General features: G+C 34.9%; 1 protein-coding gene across 1 annotated transcript in view; it reads left to right on the top strand.

Moving 5' to 3' along the window:
• LOC106873751 (uncharacterized) overlaps positions 1 to 19,105 on the top strand; it is a 524,930-nt gene that overhangs the window by 355,640 nt on the left and 150,185 nt on the right. The window contains exons 12-13 of the mRNA XM_089363355.1: positions 9,736 to 9,850; positions 9,944 to 10,068. Coding sequence (XP_089219481.1) covers positions 9,736 to 9,850; positions 9,944 to 10,068 — 240 coding nt within the window. The remainder of the gene's footprint in view (positions 1 to 9,735; positions 9,851 to 9,943; positions 10,069 to 19,105) is intronic.

The following is a 19,105-nucleotide window of genomic DNA, read 5'->3' as shown; positions in this document are numbered from 1 at the left end:
ACGATTGCGCTAGTATGGTCATGTGGCGAGAATGGATGAGGATAGCTGTGTGAAAAAGTGCCACACCCTAGCAGTTGAGGGAACCTGTGGAAGAGGTAGGCCCAGGAAGACTTCGGATGAGGTGGTGAGGCACGACCATCGAACATTGGGCCTCACCGAGGCAATGACTTCTGACCGAGACCTTTGGAAATATGCTGTACGTGAAAAGACCCGGCAAGCCAAGTGAGACCTAAATCCAAGGCCTCCGCCAGGGGTGTAGGCAGCCCACTTATGCGTACCTTTCCTTCATTGGACATTAAACTCCGCTTGCAAAGACCTGTTGAGGCAAGTGAAATCGAAATCGAACTAAATTCGACGACTGGCACCCATGCCAACGTCGTCTCCTTCATTGGACACGAAACTCGGCTTGCAAAGACCTGTTGGGGCAAGCAAAAGCAAAATCGTGATGGCACCTGTGCCCAGCGTTGCCTTTCTGGCACTTGTGCCAGTGACACGTGTAAAGACATTCGAGGAAGATCGTTGCCAGTGCCGCTGGACTGGCTCCTGTGCAGGTGGCACGTAAAATACACCATTTTGAGTGTGGCCATTGCCAGTACCACCTGACTGGCCTTCGTGCTGGTGCCACGTAAAAGCACCCACTACACTCTCGGAGTGGTTGGCGTTAGGAAGGGCATCCAGCTGTAGAAACTCTGCCTAATCAGATTGGAGCCTGGTGTAGCCATCTGGTTCACCAGTCCTCAGTCAAATCGTCCAACCCATGCTTGAATGGAAAGCGGACATTAAACGACGATGATGATATATATATATATATATATATATATATATATATATATATAAAGTTGACCAAGATCTTCCAGTGAATCTTATAGGTGTCACCTTGTTCTTTTAAGGACCATATATAACTGGATAATTTGGTCGTTTTTCTTTTATCCCAAGGTGTGATTATTGAACCTGGCTTTAAAATTTCTCTCTGTGAGGCCCACATATTTCTTTGACGAAACGGATATAGTCTTGCACACATATATACATACATTCATACATATATACACATACACACACATACACATCTGATATGTGCTTATACATACAAATACATATAAAAATATAAGGGTGTGTGAACCAGATGATTATCACTCCCCCAAAGTGACCTTTAATATAGGTAGATATTTTTTATCACTTATAGATAGGCATTTTCCAATTAATCATAAGTTAGGAAGCTCTTTAATAGGCATAAGGTAAAAATTAGTTTTCGTTCAACCACAAATTAAAACAAATATAATTACACACAATCCATAAAAACAACAACATGAAGCCGGCTGTTCCTGCAGACATAAAGACTTGTGCCTGCTAAATGAAGCTTGCATGACCGAGACCATCATTTATGAAGCCACCGTAGATTCTATGACTGCTAAGGACACAGTTTGGATCTATTTTAAAACGGGGGCACCAGTTTTCATTTATGTTTTATGTAGTGTTTTTGGTACCGAAAGACTTTCAAACTTCGTATACTTATCTATTTTGTGTTATAGAACAGAAAAAAATTTTGTATTCGAATTTATTTCATGTAAAAAATTGTCTTATTTGGATAATTTCTACTAATCACTGACGTCTATTCAGTTGGAAACAGTTAGCGCTGTAACGGTGTATATCGTATTAATCCCCTAACCCTAACCCTAACTAGACTGTTAACCGTAACCCTAACCCTAAAACTAACCCTAACTCTAGAATCCGAACTCTAAAATTGTTACACACATAGATAAGTACAGCGTAATTTATTATAGAAACAATATAGGCGTATAAATTACGATTAAACCAGATGAAATATGTCACAGGGAATAACATTTTTATGACCGCCTAGCAGTAACTCTATTCAGCTGAATAGACGTCAGTGATTGGTTGAAATTACAGAAATACGACAACTTTAACATGGAATAACTTGCGATGTACATTTTTTTGTTAAGAAGACTAAGAGTAAAAGATGTTTTATATGACACATTCTACCAGTGTCCCAAGTTTCAAAGTGTTTCGTTAGTGTTTCGTTAAGAAAATACTGGTGCCCCCGTTTTGAAATAGATCCCACAGTTTTATCAAAGAAATATGTGGGTCTCACAGAGGGAAATTTTAAAGCCAGGTTCAATAATCACACCTTAAGCTTCAGACACTGGGATAAAAGAAAAAACGACCAAATTATCCAGTTATATATGGTCTTTAAAAGAACAAGTTATCAGCTATAAGGTTCACTGGAAGATCTTCGCCAAGTGTAAGCCTTACATCAATGGTAGTGGAAAGTGCTGTCTTTGCAGTATGGAAAGGTGGCTCAGCTAGAAAAGTTCTTTAGACCCCGCTACATGTCTAAATTCAAGAACTGAACTTTTTGGGTCATGTCCACATATGACAAAATACTTGTGTTTTTGGGCCCCTCAAGATCACAGATAGAACCTGCTTTTTATATTGTGTCCATGTACAGGCCTTTCATGTGGGTTAGCATTTCTTATATATTTTTATATGTATTTGTATGCATAAGCATATATCAGATGTATATATGTGTGCATGTGTATATATGTACAAATGTATGTATATATATGAATGTAAGACTATATCCGCTTGCTTAAGAGTGATTGTCATACACGTGTTTATATGAGTATTTTTATTTATAGAAGTTCTAAGATAAATGGAAACTTTTTGCTTTGTGAATATGAAGTTATATATACTTATATATGTGCGTGTGTATGTATTTTCATATTTATGTGTATATGTGTTTCTATACATGTATATGCATGTGCATGTAGAGATCAGTATATGAGCATAATAATGCATGCATAGGTACATATACATGTGCATGTATGCATGTGTATGTGTGTGCATGTATATATATGTATATGTGCATGTGAGTATGTTTGTGTGTATGTATGTGTATATATACATGTGTACATATGTAGATTTCATGAACGAAGATTTCTATCTTTACGTGGTTGTATTTTTATATCTTTTATCTTCTACTTTAATTTCTTTTTCCACATCTATTAAAGTAACTTCCCTTTCTTCAACAGTTTTTTTAATGTAAATAATGTACTGCACTTTTAATCTACTAAAAATTTTATTCATATATATATATATATATATATATATATTATATAGTTCAAATTTGTGGAAACAAAAGACTAAGACTGATGAAAGAACAAAAAGCAAGTGTATTAGTTTAACACTCAGGAAGAATGGAAAATATGACTGCCTCTGTTTCAAATCACAGCCTTAAGTCTAGGTGTGAATGCTATACATGCAGCAGGCAGTTATTCTTGCAGAATGAAAGTCCATTCCTGGTGCAGTTTTGCCTTCAGAGCATCAAGCAAAGCATGAGAAATGTTTGCTCCAAAATGGACCAAACAGAAATATCTAACAGATTGAAATTGGGGCTTCTTGAGGGCCATGCATTTGCTTATGAATGACGGAATGTTTTTCTGAATCCAGCATTGTATCTGTTTGGAGCTGTGGGATGGTGCTGAGTCTTGTAGAAGGCTTCAAGGTGTACCTTCAAAGTGCTCATTCACCCATAGAAACAGCTCAGTTTCCAGAATGTTCCTAGTATATTGCTGGGTGTTGATTTTAACACCCAAGGGCACAAAAATGAGGGTAGACCTTCCAGTGGCTGTCACAGCTGCCCAAGCCATAACTGACTGTGGATTTTGACATTGATTTATGAGTCTACCCTCGACGGAGCCAGATACATCCAAAGTTGGTCATTCTGGTGGTTTACTGTCCAATGTCAAATTTCTTTTCATCAGTGAACACCAGGCTGGGCAGTATGCCTTCAGCAATTTGATGGAGGATAAAATGACTTCTCTCCAGTCTTATAGCATTATAATTTGCGTTAGCTCATGACAGCAGATAATCTTGTAGGGGTGGGTCCTGAGATAATCCTTCAGTACTTGATACATTGGTGTTCAGCTTGTTTTTGTTGTGGCAGCTAGTTTTCTGACAGAACGACAAGGATTTCACTGTATCTTTTCTCTAATACTTTGGATAAGCAGAGAGGTCCACACACTTCTTTTTTGGTCACATCCAGGTCAATCAGTGGCAGAACAAGTCTCTTGAAATTTCTTGACAATTTTCCAGATTGTTATTTGATTAATTTGAAGCTTTTTATGATTATATTTCAATCTATTATCTAATTTATAAATCTGAATTAATTTAGTCTGAAGCAAAAAGAAGACACAGTAAGCTTTTATAATGATGTAGAATTTTCATATATTATCACATTTATTGATAGTTATTAAAGCCCCAAACTTCGGTTGCCTTAATTTTGGGACAACCTATATATATATATATATATATATATATATATATATATATATATACATACTAGCAGACATACCCAGCGTTGCCCGTGTTACATGCAGTTGAAGGATGAGACTTTTCTCTTATATTTTCTGTAAGGAACTGGAATACATATGATTCAAATTTCATCAAAATTGCACATGAGGGTTCTTTCCCTCTTTACACACCCTAAAAATTCTAATCATGAGACATGTATCCCATACTATTGATCTTTATGCGCATATTCCAAAATTTCAGTCTTCTAGAACCTGTAAAAAGGATTTTGCTCCTGAAAAATGGAGCACATGGAGCTCTAAAATGTGGGAATGAAGGCCCCTATTGGGGGTGGGTGTGTTAATGTCAACCAGAGAAGTTGAATTGTTGGGAATGTTTTTAACTTGGGTCTTATAGTATGCCTGTATATATGAGAGTATAGTTTCACTTTAATAGTTTCAGTATGAAATTGAAAGTATTAAAGTGAAAGTATTTGAAATTACAGTAGTGACATGTTATTGTTTCACTTTTGACACGTAATACTGAAATAGTGGAATAGTTTCAGTGTTAAAGTGAAAGTATCTGACATTACAGTGGAGTGACGTTATTGTTTCACTTTTGGCACATTATACTGAAATAGTGGAGGAGATATGATATTGCTGTGGGCTCAAACTATGCAAGAAGTTTAAAATTTTTTGGCCTAAGACACTACATGGACCCTAAGTAAGGCATGTGTTAATTTGGAATGAAATTGGTTGTGTAGTTGTCGAGTTTTAGGGATTCACACAAACACATTCTCATCTTTATATATCTGATATTTATGCGCACATTCCAAAATTCCAGTATTATCGACCCTGTAAAAAGGACTTTGCTCCTGAAAAATGGAGCTCATGGAACTGTAAAATGTGGGAGTTAAGGCCCCTATTGGGGGTGGGTGTGTTAATGTCATCCAGAGAAGTTGAATTGTTGGGAATGTTTTTAACTTGGGTCTAATATGTATTGTTTGAATTTCTTTGAAATAGGAAATATATGTATGTTCACTGGGTTTTTAAAAGAGAGCAAAGCTACAGGAAACCAAAAGACGAATGATCACGATAATCAGTCGGCCACCCTAGCATAGTTGTTACTACTCCCTAATGTAGGATTCCTCACCATACAGGTGACAGGCACAGCTGTAAGATGCATTACAGATGTATAGCAATTGGAAGGGCATGACCAAAATTAAAATAACAACGTGTGATGTTTGGAGTAAAGGGAAATGAAAGTGTCGCCTCTGGAGTTTGCAAATGACCACTATACCGATAGGTAACTGGGCAGAAAAAATTTACAATCAATAAATATCTTTGAACAATGAGTCACTCATCTGGGAAGGCCTTGAAATCAATGTTACCAAGTGGGGACTATGTGTGACTCAGTGATAATAAAAAGACTCAAAGGAGGTCTGCAACGAAATAATTTTACTCATCACTTTGCAAGAGAATCAGTGGAGGCAAAGATGCGTCTCATTTACTTGACAATTTATGCACCACATTGCAGAAATCACAATGTAAGTATATCTGAAAGGATAGTCTTACACTGTTGTACCGTTGAATTACAAATAATGCGCATCTGTTATGTTCGGGTGACCCTATAGGTTCAAATAGTACAACTGTATTCGTCTTTGCTTAGGAAAAATGACTAAATTGTGGGTGTGAAGTCCCCATGAAGGGGTCTTTGTAACTTCTAAGAAGAAAAAATTTGAGAAATATTACTTTATTTGTGTGTAATGTGCATGGTTAAAATTTCATCAACATGAAAAATATATGAATTTTCATGGCCGTTATGCATAGAATATAATTTCCAAATTTTATAAAGATCCATTCAGTACTTTTGACTTAGTTTTGGATAAAAAAACAAATGACTAATTTGTGTGTGGGTGTATATATGTATAGATATCTGTATGCACGTATATATGTGTACATATTACATGTACATCTATATATATACATCTACACATATGTATACATATACATGTATGCATATAGATCTATATCTATATATATATATCTATACATATACGTGTACATATACATCTATATGTATACATGTATACATATACATCTCTCTCTCTCTCTCTCTCTCTCTCTATATATATATATATATATATATATATATATATATATATATGCATGTATATATGTATGTATGCCTGTATATATGTGAGAGTATAGTTTCACTGTAGTAGATACAGTATGAAAATGAAACCATTAAAGTGAAAGTATCTGTCATTACAGTATCGAAATGTGATTGTCTCAGTTTTGATACTGAAATAGTAGAAAAGTTTCATTTTTAAAGTGAAAGTATTTGACATGAGTGTTTTTATTTCACTTTTGACACGTAATACTTAAATAGTGGATGAGTTATTATGTTGCTGTGGGCTCGAACTATGGAATAAGTTGAAAATGTCTTTTGACTAAAACAGAACCGGGACCCTAAGTAAGGCATGTGTAAAATTTGAATGAAATTGGTTGTGTAGTTCTGGAGTTTTAGGGATTCACACAGACAGACAGACAGACACAAACACACACACAGACATACATTCACATTTGATATATATATATATATATATATATATATATATATATATATATATACACACACACACACACACACACACACACATATATGTATATATATCGTCATCTTCATTTAACATCTGTTGTCCATGCTGGCATGGGTTGTACAGCTTGACCAGAGTTGGCAAGCTAGGGAGCTCCACCAGATTCCAGTCTGATTTCGCATAGTTTCTATGGCTGAATGCCCTTCATAATACCAATTTCTTTACAGAGTATGTTAGGGGTTTTCACATGGCACTCCACAAGCACTTTTACGTGGCATTGCATGGGCACTTCTACGTGGCACCACATGGGCACCTTTATGTGGCACCACAAGGCTACTTTTACGTGGCACTGTCACAAGTGCATTATATCACCAGTAGGATTGGTCTTAACACTTCTGCTGTGGGTGTGGGTCTTCTTGAGTATGGCCAGGCATCAGGTATCCTGGTCCTTTGTCATCTCGCTTGAAAGGTTTAGCTTCCTGAGGTTGTTCTTCAGTATGTCATCCCATGTCTTCCTGGGTCTCCCACTTCCACGTGTTCCATCTACTTTGAGAAATCAGCACTTCTTTATGCAGATATTGACATCCATCTGCACAGCAATAAATTCCTCTTATGCTTAACTTCTCTCTCAGAACACTGGCGCTCTATCAAACATGTACACTTACTAACTTCTTTCCTTTCTAACTTTCACATATCCCCTACATTACCATGTAGAATTGCTGTCCATATTCATGCATCATACAATCTTCTTTCACTCAGAGAGAGAAACCTTTCATGGCCAAAAGAAGTAACAGCTCTCTGAATTTTCTCCATCCTATTCTTATTCTAGCTGTCACATTCTCCATGCATCCTCCCCTACTACTAATCTGGTCCCCTAAGTAGCAGAAATTATCTACTACCTCTAATGAGCCACCAGGACTTTTGAGAGAATCAATTTCCCGGGTCCCAAAGGTTTTTATGCATCCTTTGCATCTTCCACATATGAAAACTATCTTCTGTGATAACCTTCCAATTAACCCACTGCACCTCTTGTGTATTCATAGCTTGCACTGGGTACACTGTATGGTGTTCCTGACTACACCTTTCCTGCAAATCAAACAGTTTTCTTGCTTATTAGGACCTTAGTTTTTACTAAACTAACCTTAAAGCCCTTACATTAGAGGTTTTGCTTCCACACCTGGAATTTTTTGTCTTGCTCTGATATGGAATCAGCATATAGTAGTTCCCCGGGGCTGCCAGTCTCAAATTCCTGTTATGGCCTGGTGGACAGTAATGAAATGGAGGAGACTAAGGATTGAGCCTTGATGAACCCCTACCTGTATATCAAATTCTTCACTGTACTCATGGTTAACTTTCACCTTACTGACAGTGTCTTTGTACATGGCCTGTACAGCTTTTCACCAGCCACTTGTCTATCCCTAGCCTCTTCAGAGCCCATTATATCACACAGCGGAGCACTCTATTGAAGGCTTTCTCTAGATCAACAAATGCTAGGTATAATGGTTTATTCTTTGCTAAGTACTTCTCTTGCAGTTGCCTGACTATGAAAATAGTGTCAGTAGCACTTCTTCCCTGGACAAAGCCAAACTGCAATTTGTCTAGCCTAATTGTACTCCTAATTAATTGGGCAGTAACTCTCTCTGTAATTTCCATCACTTGATCCAGGAGTTAGACGCCTCTATAGTTGCTTTTATTTAACACATTACCCTTACCCTTGTAGCAGCTAACAGTTATGCTGTTATGCCAGTCTCTGGGTATTACATCTTCCTGAATGACCTGATTAACTATGTGGTGACCAGCTTGTGTCCTACCTTACCAGATATTTTGAGCATCTCCGCTGTGATTCCTGATGGACCAAGGGTTTTCCCAGTTTTCATGTTTTTAACTGCTTTGTCTACCATATTGCTGTTCACTAAGATAGTTAGTCCCTCTGTTGGGCTCACATGAGAGAGACTCCCTTCATCTCATTGACTGCAAGCATACCATTATCTGTCCATACACATTTCTCTCCTACAATATCCTGATTATCACTGACACACTGTCTGGCAATCTGGAACACTTGAAATCTCTGATCTTCATGCTGTAGGACTTTGGCAAATCTCTTCTTTTCTGTTTCTACTCTAGCTAGATTGACTTGATGTCTAGCCTCCTTTTTAGCTTTCTGATAAGATTCTTTGTCACCACCCCATCTTTTCTCTTTTATGGCCCTGTCAACATCACTGTTCCACCACCATGTCACTCTTGGTCTGGCAGGAACTTTGCTCCAACCACAGATTTGGTCTGTTGCCCTTAGTAGATTATCCCTTAGGGACCTCCAGTTGTCTTCTATATCATATGTCTCTATCTCTCCCTCCTTCTCATCATAAATCTCATTGAGGGCATCTTTAAATTTCTGCCCATTTGAAGGATCCTTGAGCTTCCACAGGCAAAGTGTTTAATCGCGATTAAACACTTTGCCTAGTGTGCTAATGATTCTGCTATGCTTCTTAAACACTACCCTTGTGTTAGAGGATGTTTTATTGCAGGTGGACAGATCTTACAGATCTTCTGTAGTACTGCATATTGCCGGTCTTTGTCAGTTCTTTTGTGAAATATAGCATCTTCATCATACTGACTTTTACTAGCAAAACACTTTTGAACTTGACTCTGTGTATGGAAAGAGTTAACTCTACTAAATGCACCCAAGAACCAAGTGGTTTAAACTAGGTGATGGATTAAGTCTACCACCTAAGCTGCTGCAAGTACTTTGACAGTGTCAATAGAAATATTTAATTTGTTTCAAAAACGTTTTTATTCATTATTATAACATAATTTTTTTTTTATTTTAGTCAATCAACCTGGAACAGAATCAAATAAACAAAATTCCTTATGGTATATTTTCTCGGGCCCAATATTTGACAAAGCTCAATATGAAAGACAATCAGTTAACATCATTACCTTTGGGTAAGTTTTATAATCACAATTTATTCTTAACATTTATTTTATTAATTAATGATATTTTAAAATTAAATTATTTTATTCTTTCTGCATATTCAGACATTGGAACTTGGTTAAATATGGTAGAATTAAATCTAGGTACAAATCAACTATCCAAGATTCCTGAAGATATTCAAGATCTACAAAAGCTTGAGGTTCTCACACTCAGTAATAACCTCCTTCGGGTAAGTAACCTCTCTTTATTTCAGAGTATGAATCACTTAATATATTTATCTACGTCAACTATGTACATACACAAAACTTAACAAAAAGTAAAAGGAAAGTAAATATCAAGTAGAAGTAGAACCCACATCACAAATTAATGCTTTGGTAGATTTATCATGTTTGTAATGGGATAAAAATGCTTTTTCTCATTAGATAATAGTTTTGAATGTACATCATGAGTAAAGGTCATTCAGTTACCACTACATATAATTTTTTTATAAAAAAGTTACTTAAATACAACAAGAAGTGTATAGAATGTTATATTTCTGTTTCCTAAATTAATCTATTATATAATTTCAAAGACATGAAAAAGTATTCATAACAAAATATTTTTATATTTTATGATACATAAGTTAAATATCTTTTTCAGTAAGCTAATTTTGTTGCATAAAATATTTCTGTATTAAATGTAAATGTCAGAAATGAACAGGATATCATCATTTCCTGTTAGTCCATGGAAGCATAAATGTTATAATATACCAGCAAATATTTGAGTATCATACTGTTTGTTTTCTGTTTATCTCCTGTTCATCAACTTACACTAGTTAACATATATATATATATATATATATATATATATATATATATATATATATATTAGGGAAAAAATTCCAAATTTACAGGGAAGAATTCAATTTAATTTATCAAAATTAAATTAAATTTCACAATATATAATATATAAAATATATAATTTAGAGAAAGATACCACAATTATTTAATTCATCCAAGAAAATCCACAATCACTTATAGAAAAATTTAATAAGTAAATACACTAAAAACATCTATAATAAAAATCAAAAAAGTACAAAGTAATAAATATTAAAATAGTAAAATGACTACACGTATTTCATAACCATATTTTCAAATAGAAAATTAAAAAATCAAATAAAAAATCAAATCGATTCAAAATAAATCGACCAAAAATCAATTCTATTCAAAAATATAGCTAATCATCAGGTCAAAATACAATAATAATGATAAAATGAATGTATATATATCGACTAACAATAATTATCATATGAATTTATATAAAAATACTTATTTTACCAATAAATGAAAGAAAAACATTTAACAATATTACTGAAAATAAATGCAATACTTATCTTATCCAAGCTTTAGTTTAAACTAAAATTTTAAATGTTATACTTTTAACTTAGTGATTATTAGAGTTAAGTCGAGTGAAAATATGGGGTAAATAAAAGTAATAGAACAAAGAGATATATAAATATGTATTTAAGTTTTTTTTATAAAAGTGAAATGTATTTTAGCTGTTAATTTTTTATTATGATTGCAGCTAAAATACATTTCACTTTTATAAAAAAAACTTAAATACCTATTTATATATCTCTTTGTTCTATTACTTTTATTTACCCCATATTTTCACTCGACTTAACTCTAATAATCACTAAGTTAAAAGTATAACATTTAAAATTTTAGTTTAAACTAAAGCTTGGATAAGATAAGTATTGCATTTATTTTCAGTAATATTGTTAAATGTTTTTCTTTCATTTATTGGTAAAATAAGTATTTTTATATAAATTCATATGATAATTATTGTTAGTCGATATATATACATTGATTTTATTATTATTATTATATTTTTGAATCGATTTGATTTTATATTTGATTTTTTAATTTTCTATTTGAAAATATGGTTATGAAACATGTGTAGTCATTTTTACTATTTTAATATTTATTACTTTGTACTTTTTTATTTTTATTATAGGTCTTTTTAGTGTATTTGCTTATTAAATTTTTCTGTAAGTGATTGTGGATTTTCTTGGATGAATTAAATAATTGTGGTTTCTTTCTCTAAATTATATATTTTATATATATATATATATATATATATATATATATATATATATATACTAGCAGCTAATCCCGGTTTCATTAGGTCTGTTTGGATGATGTGGCTGTGATCGTTTTCGGTTAGGCATAATCTATAACAGCGTTTTTCAACCTTATCATTTCGGGTCCCGTTTCGATTGGAGCCTCCAGTTGTATGAAAATTTCCTCCCCTACCTGTCAGAAAACAGCTTCGCCCCCCCCCCCCCCAACTACCCTTTCTTAAAATTTTCTTTTTCTTACAGAAACCCCCCTTTTCAGCTACGGGGAATACGTATCTGCAAAAAAATTGGCAAAAATCGACATTTCTAAATTACCCCCACCCCCATTTCCTTCATTTTAAACTTTTTTCAGAAATTTTTTTTCAGAATTTTTTTTCTCTAAATATGCGGAAAAATACGGACATTATGATCCAGACAAAAATTTCAAAACATTTCTGTACTTAAGGTTACGGATTTAGGGTTAGGATTTTAGAGTTAGGGTTAGGGCTAGGGTTTTAGGGTTAGTGTTGGGGAAAAAATTCAAAATTGAAGAAGTTGCAGGGAAGGTGGGGAAAAAAATTTCACAATGCTGATTTTTGGCAATTTTCCCAAACCTCCGTATCCGAAAACAGGGATTTTTGGCAAAAAAAAATTTTAAATAAACAAATTTGGGAGAAAAGGTGGCAGAAGTCTTTCCAAAATATCTTTGCAGAAAACAGCTTCAGGAGTTGTGAAGAAAGAATTTGTATGTAGTCTGTTTCTGAGAACTATTCTATTGGACCTCTGTCTAATCACGTCTTTTAAGGTACACACACATACATAGAAAATATGAGGTTATGGTAGAAAATTTTTACGATAGTTGATTTATGGAAAAGGTTATGTTAAATTTTTGAAATGCAAATCTGTGAATGAAAATTAAGTTCAGGCCTCTACATGGTAGGTTGTTGGCACCCCGTCGCTTACGACGTCGAGGGTTCCAGTTGATCCGATCAACGGAACAGCCTGCTCGTGAAATTAACGGGCAAGTGGCTGAGCACTCCACAGACATGTGTACCCTCAACGTAGTTCTCGGAGATATTCAGCATGACACAGTGTGACAAGGCTGACCCTTTGAATTACAGGCACAACAGAAACAGGAAGTAAGAGTGAGAGAAAGTTGTGGTGAAAGAGTACAGCAGGGTTCGCCACCATCCCCTGCCAGAGCCTCGTGGAGAAACTAACTAAAGATGAAGATAATTAACCCCAGAAAGAGGTGAAAGAAGAGAGACAGCATAGCGAAAGTTTTGGCTGTAGTCCCCTTGTTGCTGTGTGAGCAACTGGTTGTTTTAATTGTGGCACAAAGAGGGGATTTGCATTAGAAAAAGTTTTAATCGATTTTCTCAGAAAGTATGGAGGCTAGGAAAAAATAGAAGAGGCATTAAGAAGTTGACGTTAAGAATTGCTTTAACAGTTAGAAAATGTTTGACATTTCAGTCATCACTAAAAAATGAAGCTGTAAGAATTTACGGGGAAATTGTACGTAAGAAGTAAAGCAGAAATGATTTGTAACTGTACTGCCAAAGTTCTGCAACTTAATAGCAGATGTATCCAATTTAAGAAAAGTGAAAATAAAAGCTAAGTGGAGAAGTATGGAATAAGTCATTGTTATACATTTATAGAAAAAATAGATGTACCTTTTTAGAGAACAAAATGTAGCTGAGAGCTATTGTATTAGACATTTGTCTAATCAGAGAGCAGAAATTGAAAGAAGATATACGAAATGTATGTGTGTGTGTGTTTTTGTGGATAATTTGGTGGGAGTTTTGCAGTCAGCACAAGGTGGTTTGGTTTATCTCTCGAGTCAAATTGTTGTGATTTTATCTCTAATAGCAATTCCCGGACAAGTAAAAAAATTTTTTTAATATGTGGTTCGGGAAAAAAGGGGATTTTTTGAAGTCAGTGTGAAAGTAAAAGAGACAGCGAGAGCGCAGTTGTATGAGTGAAGTTCTTTTGAAGTTGTGTGAGACGGAAGAATTGATGTGTGCATGTGTGTTTGATGGGGTGTGCGAGACAATGTGTGGTGTGCATATGAATTGTTTTTGTGAGTGTGTGTGAAGAGACAGAGAGAGTAATGTTGATGGTGTGTGTGTATATGAGAGAGAGATAACTGAAATTTTTATTCAGTTTTTGTAGTGAGTAATTGACAGAGAAAGAGAGTGGTTATGTATGTATGCACGAATGGCTTCAGTGACACACACACACACACACACACACACACTGCAGATTGTTTTAATCGATTTTCTCAGTAACTATGGGGGCTATGAAACAAATACAAACCGCATTCCAATCTATGTACCAGTCTCCACATATGTGCCATTTTTCAAGCAAATCCACCCAGCTGTTTGGCTGTGAACCTCAAGACAAGAAAGAATACAACGTTCACCCATGTCAAATTTATATTATTTATATATATATATATATATATATATATATATATATATATATATATAATCCAAAATGTATAGTTTTATATATCCATCATGACTAATCTTACAATTAGTTTTGCGCAAGGAATACAATGGAGGTAACAATCTGATTATATAACCTTATGCTCATCAGAGTTAGCCAATATGGAAGGGAATATGGTGACTGCTCTCTATTGTCAGAGGTGGATTAACAACTAGTCAGCAGCTACTTTGAAAAAGGGCCAGAGGATTAGGTTAGGAGTTATACTCCTTGGTTGGGTATGCTGTGAGGCCAGTAAGAGTTATCTTAAAGCATTTGTAGGGAAAGTGCACATTATTAAGTGTGGTGCTCCTGTGGGGATGGGGTGTGTGATATGTGTAGTGTTGTCGTATAATTTTCTTTGGGATTGTAGGTATATATGGCTGTATTGGTCTGTTTTCTTTCTGTAAAGAATAAAGTCATTGGTGTGTGGGGGTACAATATTATGAAGGGGTATATATATGTTGGGGTGGTAGAAGACTATTTTATGGTGCTGAATATCTTTAAAACTAATCATGGTATTTTACTGAAATTGGCTACCCCAAGTAATCTTACTTGGCCTTGGCATTTTTGTCGAAGATGATTAATTAGTGCATAGCTTTGTATGTGTCTCAGACATATACATATAGTACATATAATATTTATCATTATAACATACATATTATATACATGTGTAATGCAATTTATATATATATATAAAATAAAAGAAGGAAAATGTACACAATTTACATAGTTTTAATATTATTTCTAATATATTTTATAAGTGAAAGAGTATTGTGTCTGTTGACTGGTTTCACTTTCACTGATCATGACATTGAAATTATTGTTTATTTCGTATTTTCTTAAGAAGATTTTAGTCCATACCAACATTTACCTTCTTTTATTCTAAATATATATATATATATGTATATATCTGTAAAAATATGTGACGTTCAGTAGCCATGATCAAATTCTGAGTTTTCGGATGCAAGGGTGGGAGCCCACACCAACATCTCTTCAGTTATCTGGCCATTGAAAATTCCTGTAAAAAATGACCGTTAAAAACAAAGGGAAATTACTGTGTAGTGACAAGGACAAAACATGTCTAAAACTGCGTATATTATCGCATGCACGCATGCACATATCTCTATATACACACGCATATATCTATATACACACACCCATGCGCACACTCACAAGCGCGCACATATAAAGTTCCTTGTACATGTCTATAGCCGTACAGGAAAAAACAGGGTGGAGGGGAGAAAACAAAAAAATATGTGTGGAAAAAATACAAAAACATTAACCCTATAATTATGTAAAAAAAACATAAAAATAAACAAAAATATTAAAAAATATAAAATCCAAGTAAAAAAGGTGAAAAGCTTATACATAGACACAATATAGAAACCTATCAGTACAGTCCCATCAACAGGTCCTATCAGTAAAAATATTGAAAGATATCAAAAAATATATAAGAAATGTAAGTAATAATTATAGAGAGATAAAAAGCTTATAGATAGACACAAAAATAGAAAGCAAGTCCTATCAGTAAACTCAGGGGGACCAAAAACGTAGCAAATATTTGGCCACATGTAGACATGATCCGAAAAGTTCAGTCTTTGAATCTAGACATGTGGTGGGGTCTAAGCTGCCTTTCCAGATGAGCCAACTTTCCATATCACATAGACCGCACCTTCCGCTACTGCTGGTATAAGGTTTACACTTGGCTAGGATCTTCCAATGGATGTTGTAACTGACACCTTTATCTTTTAAAGACCATATATGACTGGATAATTTTGTCATTTTTCTTTTGTCCCAGTGCCTGAAACTCAAAGTGTGATTATTGAATCTGGCCTTGAAATTACCCTCCATGAGGCCCACGTATTTCTTTGTGGAAACTGCGTCCTTAGTGGTAACAGTCTACGGTTGCCTCATAAATGATGGTTTTGGACATGCAAGCTCCATTTAGCGCGCACTAGTTTTTATCTCTGCATGAACAGCTGGCTTCATATTGCGGCTTTTGTGTGTTGTGTGCGATTATGTTCTTAAAATTAGCAGTTGAGCTGAACCTGATTTTTAAGTTATGTCTGTTGAAGATCTTTCTATAATTATGGTTAACTGGAAAGTGTCTGTCTATCAGTGCCAAGAAATATCTGCCAATATTAAAGGTCACTTCTGGTGAGTAGGGGTGTGTGAACCAGATGATTTTTCTTTTCCTATGCTTTCTTCTTTTTGCTACTGGTCTGGTGGTAGGTGTATAGGTTATTCCCTCGTTAAAACCACTATCTTTTAGAGCCTTATTATATACTAGGGCAACGCTATTGAAAATGTCCCTATCAGAAGAGAGGCTAGAGATTCTTTTACTAATGTTCTTAACTAAATTTTTAAACACTATGGGGGGATGGCAGGAATCCACATTGATGTAACTAAGTCTATCGTTGGGATTCCTATAAGGTTTGTAAATATTCTTATTTAGATCTAGGAACACATCTAGGTAGTTGACAACCGTCAGGTTGGTATCTGTAGATATGCTAAGACCGAAGGTTTTCATCAAATGGATAATATCCTTCCTGAACCGATCTTGTGCTGGTCCATTGGTATTAGCGGATAAAGCTAGGGCATCATCTTTATAAATTGCGAAGTGTACGTTAGGAAAAGTCTTGCACAACATATCTAGTAGGAATAGTCCAATAAGATCGCATATGCCTGCTCCATCTTATGACCCCATGCTTACATTGAAAGCACCCTCTGTATCGGTAGTCTTGACCCACTCTGCGTTCTCGCTGAAGAGTAGTCTTTCTAGCATGGAAGATTATGTCTTTATCCTGTGTGCTGATTTCTATAAATCCGCTTGCGAAGGTAAGGGCTTTATCTAGCAGTTCTTTGGAGATAGTAGCTTAAAAATCGACAATATCAAACTGCGTGAATCTCGCATTTTTCTTATTCTTAATAGCTTTAAACCAGTCAATGACTTCTATACTATTAGACCATTGTACTAACCTAGTGGCATTCCTGACTTCCGCATTGATTTTCCCAAGAATTTCTTTACTGATAATGCCAAGTTCTGATTTTGCTGGGTTAATAAGCCTACACTTAGGATTGGATAAGAAGTTCTTTTTATGGTCTTTGATAGTTATAAAGGCCTCTTTTTTGGGGAGGACCTCTATTTTTTAAATCTAATTTGAGTCTGGCAGCGATATTACTAGCTTCTTTATTAATATCATTATAAGTTTCTGGTCTAGCCTTGGTGTAATTGTTGATAATGCTGTTATGTAGGAGTCGTGAATATGTGCTCGCAATATGAAGCCAGCTGTTCATGCAGAGATAAAAACTTGTGCACGCTAAATGGAGCTTGCATGTCCAAAACCATCATTTATGAGGCAACCATAGACTCTGTATCCACTAAGGACGCAGTTTCCACAAAGAAATACATGGGCCTCATGGAGGGTAATTTCAAGGCCAGATTCAATAATCACACTTTGAGTTTCAGGCACTAGGACAAAAGAAAAATGACAAAATTATCCAGTCATATATGGTCTTTAAAAGATAAAAGTGTCAGTTACAACATCCATTGGAAGATCCTAGCCAAGTGTAAACCTTACACCAGCGGCAGCAGAAGGTGCGGTCTATGTGATATGGAAAGATGGCTCATCTGGAAAGGCAGCTTAGACTCCACCACATGTCTAAATTCAAAGACTGAACTTTTTGGATCATGTCTACATGTGGCCAAATATTTGCTACATTTTTGGTCCCCCTGAGTTTACTGATAGGACTTGCTGTCTATTTTTGTGTCTATCTATCAACTTTTTATCTTATCTATAAAAGGCAGATTTTCTCTGTGTGTGTGTGTGTCTATGTTTAAAATTCATACATTTACACAATTCCAAATCTCTTTAATTAAAGAATCGGAATTAATATTCTAAATACAATAAGTTAGGTCACAGTGTCATTTTTTCAGTCAAAATAACTCATAATTCCGAATAAAATCCATAAAACTACACAAATTAACATTTCCCCCCTAATAAAATCTAATTTCCTCTTTCTACTACCTTTACAATTCCTTTCAACTCCTACTTTCTCTTATGAACCTTTACGAACGATCCAACAACAAATACAAAAAGAAAGGAAGGAGAAACACTGACAGTAAAAGAAAACTATTTCAGTATCAAAACTGAAACAATCACATTTCGATACTGTAATGACAGATACTTTCACTTTAATGGTTTCATTTTCATATACATACCTCATTCTAATTGGCGGGAATTGTAACTTATTTCGAACTCTGTCCTTCACCATCATAACAACAACAAAAAATGGCCACACATTTTTTTCAAATACGGTCGACAAACATTTATTCCCTACAAACTGAGTTTTTTTGAAAATCTTTTCATAAATCTTGAGATTAACACCCGCACGATTACCTACCTAACCCTAACCCTAACCCTGACCCTAAAACCATAACTCTAACACTGTAGTGAAATTCGTTCTGGTGTTAATCTGAAAATTTAACAATCTTTTTTAAAACACTTTTACTTACTAACATTTTTTTATTTACTGTGTGTGTGTGTGTGTGTTGCCCATATATATATATATATATATACACTTCAGACTTAGTTGTGGGTTGGCAGTTTGATCGTTATTTCAAATTTTTCCCACAAGGGCGGCTTGGGGCAGGTGGAGAATAGTCGAATATATCGACCCC

The sequence above is a fragment of the Octopus bimaculoides genome, chromosome 15 (assembly GCF_046866305.1).
Source record: "Octopus bimaculoides isolate indiv1 chromosome 15, ASM4686630v1, whole genome shotgun sequence".
NCBI classification, from domain to species: domain Eukaryota; kingdom Metazoa; phylum Mollusca; class Cephalopoda; order Octopoda; family Octopodidae; genus Octopus; species Octopus bimaculoides.
This window is presented reverse-complemented; position numbering and strand designations above follow the sequence as displayed.